At 55.1% G+C, this 8,575-nt stretch overlaps 1 protein-coding gene across 1 annotated transcript in view; it reads left to right on the top strand.

Annotated features, from left to right (window-relative positions):
- The window catches only part of VAC14 (Vac14, PIKFYVE complex component), a 97,996-nt gene that overhangs the window by 59,077 nt on the left and 30,344 nt on the right, over nt 1–8,575 (top strand). Inside the window, exon 17 of the mRNA XM_006909837.3 lies at nt 13–101. Coding sequence (XP_006909899.1) covers nt 13–101 — 89 coding nt within the window. The remainder of the gene's footprint in view (nt 1–12; nt 102–8,575) is intronic.

Genomic DNA, 8,575 nt, shown 5'->3' on the forward strand with positions numbered 1-8,575 from the left:
CTCCCACCATACTCCTACTTTTACAAGTTCATGATCAACCTTCTGAAGATGTTCAGCAGCGAACGGAGGCTCCTGGAGGTCCGAGGCGCGTTCATCATCAGGTTAGCCGTGGTTTTTCATTGGGACACCACGCGAGGTGTCAGAGCAACCATTTTCTCTCTCACGTCTCTCGCCGCCTTTCTTGACCTTTGTATTCTTAAAAGAAAGAAAGAAAGTTCCCCCTTTTCCACCCAGTTGCTGGTGCTACCGACATGAGGCAGGTGAAGTTCACCATGTTTTAAACAAATGAATTAGTTTTTCACTTGTGAGATGTTTTCTTTTGAGGTTGAATAGCTTCTCATTAAATGCCCTGTCGGAGTCTTTGCGAGGAAAGTAGGGGAGCCAGATGGAACGCGTAAGGGGGCCGTGCTCGGCACCCCACTGCCCGCACAGGGTTGGTGGCAGCAGTGGCTCTGGTGGAGCCAGGTACTTGAGTCGTGTTAGCCTAGCCCTGAACAGTCCCTGGGCTCTGGCCACAGTCACTCAAGGCCTGTAGGACTGTCATCAGCAGTAGCATGGCCAGTAAGTAGTCTGGCCCTTTGCCTCCTACTCAGCTCCAAGGAGCAAGGTTATCAGAAAAGTGACCATCAGGCCAACAAAATCTAGATGGGGCACAGATTTTTCCAGGCTCCCCAACAAAGCCAAGCGGAGGAGTTTTCCAGAATAGTCTGGTCCCAGAAACTCTATGGCGGTGGTTATCATCTCTGGCTACGTATTAGGTCACCAGAGAAGCTCAAAAAAAAAATAATAGCCGGGCCTCCCCCAGCCAGTGGTTTCAAAACCTTCGGGGTGACGGGGGTTATTAGAGCCACCCAGGGTGCTCAGGGAGCAGACTAGACTAACGTGTCTGGGAGTCAGGGAGGCGGCGGGAGCGGGAGTTGGCGAGCTGGAGGGGGTTCCCAGCGGGGGTCCAGCCTGCACACAGGCTTCCAGTGGAAGGAGCGGACAGTGGACAGTTCATTTTGCCATAAACCAGAAGGCAAGGGGGAGGGGCTTAGCCTCGGGGGCCATACTAAAGCTTGGGGGCCTTACACAGAGGTCACAGGAGGCCACTGCAAGGGCTTGAGCAGGAGAATGGTGTGACCAGATTTCTGTTCTTAAAGGTTACGGTGCTGCTGGAGGGGATCAGAGGGAGGAGGGCAAGATGGACGTGTGGGGGATCAGTTAGGCGACCGTGGTCCAGGTGAGAGATGGCGGTGGCTCGCTGGGGGATAGGGAGAAGCAGCGGGACTCAGGAGTAAGTAGGAAGTGCCATCCGTTGGCGATTGAGTGCATGAGGGAGTTGGGCGTGATACCAGGACTCTGGTGTGACAAACGGGTGGATGGTGGTGGCAGTCCCTGGATGGGAGCCCTGGAGGAGGAGCGGGGAGGGAGGAGAGTGTGAATTTAAATTCCTTTGGGGACGTCACAGGAGAGATGTTGAAGAAGCAATTTGCTATACTTGTCTCTCAAAAGAGGGCCCTAGGCCTGAGATACAAATCTGGAAATTGATGGCATAGTCATTCATTTATTCACATATTCATTCACCCAAGAGATACTGAGTGCTGAGTCTGCGCGGTACCATTCCAGGTGGTGCTCTTGGGGAGTTTCCATCCTTAGGGAGTAAGAACAGTCAGTGGTAAGAGGGCAGAGAGGGAAGGGCCAGAGCTGAGCCCCAGGGAGCTGCAGTGTATAATGGTTGGGGAGGAAGGAGAAGCCAGGAGAGGAAGCTGAGAAGGGCCCGGTGGGAGAGGAGAGGGGAGAGGGGGAGGAAGCAGGCAGTGAGGGGGGATGGGTCCTGAAGAGGGTCTCCTGGGAGGCACGGGAGAGGGAGCCACCAGGCCTTAGCTCAAGGGCTGAGGGCGGAATTGAGGGCTCCTGGGGAACAGGCTCAAAGGACTAAGTCGAAGGAGACAGGCTAGCCTTACCAGAAAGACGAACGCGGGACCATAAAGTCCCTGCTCATTGGGAGGAAGGGGCTTCTGACAGTCTAGACTACCCAGAGGTGTGCTGTGGTGGGAGGTGTCACCACGCCGTTGGCGTTCGGACCCGGATCATTTGTGGCAGGGGCTGCCCTGTGCACCGCAGGGTGGTACTTAGCAGCATCCCTGGCCCTTCCCACTAGAGGCCAGTAGCATCCCACCCATCCAGCTAGGACAGTCAGAAATGGCTTCAAACTTTCCAGTGTCCCCTGGGAGTAAAATCACCCCAATTGAGAACCGGTTACAGAGGGACAGAATGGATTCTTATTCTCATTGGCCAAAAGAGGAAAATTTCTGGTTTTTCTTCACAGTTGGGGATTGAAGTAAAGGTTAGATGTGGTAAATAGGACCCTCCACACACCAGGAAGATGACAGATGACCTTCACATGAGTGGCAGTTAACTATGTGTGGTTTTCCAGATGGCAGAGGCGTCGGCCCTATGCTGAGCTCTCCTCACCTGGAAGACTCAGGGACCAGTGGGGAACGAGGCCTTTGAAAAAAGCATCCATCCTAGTTCCATCTCTGGAGGACTGAGCTGTAACGGCTTCCTCCATCCTCTCTCAGCCTGGCCTTGGGGGGAGGGAACTCAGGGGAGTGAGCAGCACCCACAGAGTGCACCAAGGAGAAGTCTGGCAATGCGGGCCCCATGAAGCTGGCAGCCCTGTCTCTGCCGTGTTCCCATTTACAGCCTGCAGGGCAGCGAGGCTTCTCTTGCTTTGCATCGTCCCCCAGACATCCAGGACTGATGGGAATCTTCATTTTGCAGAAGGGAAATGAGAGGAAGCCATGTACCTGCCCAGCTTGGTCGCAGCTGGGCTGCGGGCTGCTGCTCTCTGCTAATTCTGTCATAGCTGCCACTCTGTCTTTTCTGTGAGAGAGTGCCGAGCCAGGTACCTCAAGAGGTCCTGCACAGCCTTCGAGCCGAGACCACCTGGGGCCAAGCTTCTCAGAGGAGCTCCTCCCTCCTCGTCCTCTGTGGGCTCCGGAGACCCAGCATAGCTGTCACTTGCTATTCCAGGGCTCACACCGCTCGTGGACCGCACTGGGGCCTCATGGGCATCAAGCTTGGCCTCACTCTCACCCCGCACAGCCACAGAGGTCTCCTAGCCCTTGGTACTTGCACAGAGAACCAGGGCTGGGACAGATGGCACCTTGAGGCTGGGCCCCTCACACGTGTTGTCCCTCTCAGTCCTTTGCTTCATTCGTCCATCCTGCTCTTCCCCCAAAGCAGCACCAGCACCTGTCAGTACGTGTTACAGCCGACAGCCACCTGGCCCAGCTTCCTCTGGGCCACCCTGGTTCTGTAGACCTGCTGCCTATTAGGCCAGCTTGCCAGGCCCCAGCTGGCCAGCCCAGGGCACAGTCCGGGCCACCCAGTCTGAGCTGTCAGGGCGCACACAGTGCAGCAACAGCCCTGGAGGGGGCCTTGGGTGTGTGCTCTCCTCCTTCCCATGGTCAGACTGGGGCCGGGGCGCTTTAGCAGAGATTTGCTCAGAACAAGCCCTTGGGAGGTTAGCCACCTGCCTGCTTCTTGTTGTGTTTCCTTATTTTCTGCTGAGGGTTTTAAAAAAGAGCATAATAATGGTATATGCAGACTGCTGAGATGAAGCCAGAGGCCTGATAAGAAACACAGGGAGTTAACCCTCCCCGTCTGGTGTTAGACAAGCTATAAGTTGCTCCTCTCAACCCCCGAGGTCGAGCATTGAGAAAGAAAGGAAAGAGATTCTTCTGGCAAACAAGTCAAGAGCCATTATTTCTGCGGTAGTGTATTTAGCTCAGAATCCAGGGGCGGCTGCCATCTCTAGGACAAAGGCATCTGGAGTTCTCGAAGACAAACATCTGGTGGGGGTCTCGGCATTGAGGAAGATGCATGATTTCCCTCCGGACCCAGAGCATTTCCTCTCCCCCACGAAGCTTTCCCAGGCTGCACCTCTGTGGGGGGTGGGAGTGCTCCCCCCACCCCGAACTCCACCCAGGCCCCTGGGCAGGTCGGACATCTTCTCCGGATCCAGATGGCCTTGTTATCTGGTGGGTATAACAGTGTAGATGCCTGCTGAGTTTGGAGAAGCCGGTGGCTCCAAAACCTCATCTCTGCCAGACTTGTCGAGGCCTGCTCCCAAGCCCACATGAGGACAGGAGTAAGGGGGTGCTGAGAGGGGGCTGCTGCCAGCACCTCCAGCCCTACCGTACCCACGCCCCCTCCCCAGGGCTCCCCAGGCGCTCAGGGCAGGATTAAGAGAGGAGCTTCTGGAGTCAAACAGACTTGAGTTCGAATCCCAGGTCCTCAGTTTTTAACTGCAGGACTGCTTTCCAAGCTCATTTTGCTTTGAGTGTGAAACAAAGATGACAGTGCCAGCCCGCCGTCCGCGGAGAGGGTTACGTAAGCCCGTGCATGTTATAGCTCTCGGCACAGCTTGATAAAGGGGAGCTGTTCCGCCTGGTAATGTGGCCTCGGCCTCCCACGGTGGTCTGCAGGGAGGGGAACTGGACTCGAGAGAGGGTGAAATAATTGAACCTTCTGTGCCAACAGCTGGCTCCGGTGCTCCAGGCCTGCTGCCCCAGCACCCGCAGCACCCACCAGCGGCCCGGCCCAGCCCCATTAAAACAACTCTGCCTGGGGTGGGTGTTCGTGTACATTTTCCTCTTCCAGCCTCTTCCCACCCTCCATGCCAGCGCAGGCAGGACAAGCACAGGCCTTGTTTTCCCATGAACTGTCCACTTCTACTCAGTAGAAAAGGCCGGGAGGGAGAAAACGCAGCCTCTTTGATAAACTGTGATATGAACTGCAGCGTAATCCAACAGCTGGGATCTTTACAAGGCCTGCTTCTGTGCTGGGGAAGGCACAGGACTGAGGACACCCCACTCTGCTGGCCAAGAAGGCCCTCTGGCCAGCCGTCCTTCGCCTTAATCAGCTGAGCCTCTTCCCCTCCTCTTCCTCCCTGCCGCTTTGCAGAGGACTGGCCAGAGAATGCTTTCTTTTTAACGAGTGACTGTGCTGTGAACTCAAGTGCTCCAGCCCCAACCAGCCCAGTTGATGGTGAATGAGGTCCCAAGCACCCCTAAGGGGAAAGGGGTGCCCCTGAGATAAGGCGGGTGTTTGAAGAGCCTGGGCTGGGAGCCCAGGCGGGAGAGGGGGAAGCAGTCATGAGCTTCGTCCTTGAGACCCAGCGCTCCCCTCCCCGGCTGTATAAGAGCCCTGTGTTGGGGGCGGGTGGAGTGGGGAACTGATTGGCCGCTGAGGTGGGTGGTAGGGCAGGGCAGCCAAGGCCCAGGAAGCCACTGGAAACCGGACTTGTTTTTAATTGCAGGGGTGGGGGGAGGGCCTCAAGAGAAGAAGCTCTTTCATCCGGTAACTGGGAAATTCCACTTTGCTATCCTCGCGCGTTCTGCCTGTGAGAAAAGCCCTCGGCTGGGGCCAAACGGCCACCGTGGTTGGCGCAGCTCTCACCAGCTGATCGCACCCGACCCCAGCTCCCCCGTCACTCTCTGAAGCCTCCTAGTCTCGAGTTCATTGGCATAGGGTATATCCCCTTTACCCTGTCTGTCTATATATGTCACCCCACCGCCCCGGGGGCATTGGCCAGACAACCCCCCTCGCCCCCCCGCGAAAGCTCATTGTGCCAATGCTGATAGAAGATGAATCAGTCAAGTGGCAAGACCCAGACCCCTGGTTCAGTGACACTTGAGAAAAGCATGCTCTGCCTCCGGCACGGCCTGCGAGGACTTCTGAGAGGTCCCGCCTGCCCCCTTCCTCCTGCCCCTCTAATGGATTGCGTTCATTTGCTCAGAACAAAAATAAATTGCTGTGACAAACATGCACCAGCCTAAGTCTGTCTGCTGGAAGAGGCCCTGATCCACTACCCAGAATGCAGGCAGGTTTTGATCTTTTATTAGTTAGTAGCCGTATTATTGGGTCCCCAGCTGAGGGGACGGAGACAAGATGTTGAGCAGGGCTAGAGGAATTCTTTGAAGGAATTTTTTACATTCGTCGTGTCGGCTTGATGTCAGTCTGCTCCTTGTGAGAATCTTCTGGCGCTTTCCACAGCCATTCTCCTCCCTGGCCCTCAGGGCTGGGGCTGGGGTGCTTTGTTGAGATACAGGACGATAAAGAGTGTGTGGCAGAAGCTTCTTTGCACAACCCGCTCTTGGCTGATCTCCTAATTGGGGACAGCTCTGAGGGAATGTGAATGGCAGGCACGATCGGACATACCAGAGAGAGTCCTGCCCTGGAAGATAGAAAGATGTCCCCGTGAAGGGCAAAATTCAGAGAGCCCAGCCCGTTCTATTTTTATTGTCCCTAATCCCTGGCAGAGTGCCAACATTCCAGCACTGCACAGAACCATCTGTGATCCAAGGGTGGTAGGAAGGGCTGCGGGACCTGTGGGACGGGCCAGCATCTTTGCCTCCTCCAGGCAGTCCCCACATTGTCCATAGAGCCCGCTGTCATGCACACTGGCCCTCCCTGTGGAAGCGATGTGTTTTCTTCTGGAAAATGGAAACACATGTGTTGGCCTTGCTAGGCCAGGCTGGGATTGATTAGGTTTAACTGGGGAGTGTGGGGGAAGGAGAGGAAGTGCCGGCCAGAGGGAGCCCTGCGCAGTGTGCTCTGGAAGTCTGGGGAGCTTTAGAGCGAAGCGTCCCTGTGTTTCAGGGGTCCTCCTGGATCCCTGTTGATGGGGCAGCAAGGAGGCCAAGGCTTGTGGGAGGTTAGAGGTCACAAGTGAACTTGGCACAGGGAGGCCATGGGACCCAAACAGCCCTCCGAGCACAGAGCCAGCCGCTTAGCCCATCATCCTGGAAGCCCCTGTGGTGGGGGTGAGGACTCGGGAACCATTCCGTGCCCACCTCACGGCATGCCTTTTGGACTCCTCATCACTTGGGTGCTGGCTCCTGCTGAGCCCTTGCCAGCCTCTGATTAAAATGTGTGGTCTCCACACCTGAGAAGCATCAACCCCCAGCCCGATGGCTCAGGCAGCCAGCAGGGCTGAGGGGATGATTGTCAGGAGCTGTTGCCAGGGGCTGAGAACTTGATAATGAATTTCTTTCTAAAGGTTGAGAGGTTGTTTCGGGATGGAATATGCAGTTCTCTGGATCTGTTTATATTTTACCTAAGGATGCCAGGAAACTAACAAAGTTTTGACCTTGGTAGCTCAGCTTGGTTAATTAGCAAGTAGCTGATGGGTATCGTAATGTCTCCTCTTAATCAAATAGCAGCAGGTTTGGAATTGGCCCCTAGAAGGCATTTCCATCCTCCCGCCTCCTTGGGGCAGGACTGCATCTGAGCCAAGACAGACAAAGGTGTGTCCTTAATTTTAAAGTGCTTTTAAAATCCTTCTAGAGCAGCAGTTACTGAGTATAGCCTGTTCATTCATTGTAGGATGCGTTTTCTCAGGAAGCTCTTTCTTTCATCCTGTATCAGCTTAGATATCTTTGGGCCGTCCTTGGGGGCCCCCGTGTTCTCTCTCTCCCCACAAGTGGTTTCTTTTAGCCAGTAGCCACAAAGGTGATCACACACACACACACACACACACACACACACACCTCGCCTTCGGGAAAATACGCAGAAGAGTTTCTGTCACATGCTGTCTGTGAAAGGCCATCCAGCCCAGCTGCCCCTTCCACGTAGAAGGAGAGGTCCCATCTCTAAGCATGTACCATGGCTGTGCCTTGGAGGACCCTGGCCTGGGACAGCCTTGACCTCACCAAAAGTCTCTGGGATCTGAAGTGGATCATGGAACTTTCTTTTAAAGTTTCCACCTTCAGCTCTCAGGAGAGTACCGGCTCTGGGTCTGTCGCTGTCATCGTCTTACATTTTAATGCCTATGTAGCACCAGAGCATCTGCCCCCAATTCCCTCATCCCAGCCCTTGGGGTGTCATCCGTGGCGTTGGGATTTGCTCCACAGGGAAGCTATGCAGCCTTCCAGAGACGCAGAGCTGAGGTTCCTGGTCGTCTTCCAGACTGGGTGGTAGAGGCCGTTTGGGAAAACTGCCCAGTTTCCAGTATGGACTTTGCTCTTCCACAGCCCTCGTTGGAAAGAAGCCGTGCTCTCTCATGGCGTCTTCCTTTCGCCCAGGGTCGTTCACCCGCTGAAACCCCACCAGGACCCCTGCCGATGTGACCTCTTCCCCTACCAAGGCTCGCTCTCCTCCTGCTGGCCGCCGCCTCTCCGGCCAAGTGAAACACCGATTAAGTGTGCGTGTCCGTCCCTGTCTTCCGATTAAGCCCCCGGCCCTCCAGACTGCTGCTCGTCCATTATCCTGGCCTCCTTCCAGTCTATATTTAGATGACATAATCTCATTGGAACTGCCTGGCACTTGGACAGTGAATGTCTTTCTTGGTCTAAATCTCAGTTTCGACTCTTGCTCAAGAGGACGTGTCCCACCCACTCCTTCCTCCCAGATATTTGTTTTTCCTTCTGGTTTATCACAGTTATTCACATCGTCCATGTTGGCCTCTTCCTCTCTGAGGCCGAGTTGAGATGGATTTCAAGTGCACTGCAGAGTCGTCTCTCATTTTTCTCTAGTCTTCTGTCCGGCGTCCTGTGCTGTCTGTTTTGAGTCTCACCTCTCACTC

This window comes from Pteropus alecto, unplaced genomic scaffold (genome assembly GCF_000325575.1).
Source record: "Pteropus alecto unplaced genomic scaffold, ASM32557v1 scaffold42, whole genome shotgun sequence".
Classification (NCBI taxonomy): Eukaryota; Metazoa; Chordata; class Mammalia; order Chiroptera; family Pteropodidae; genus Pteropus; species Pteropus alecto.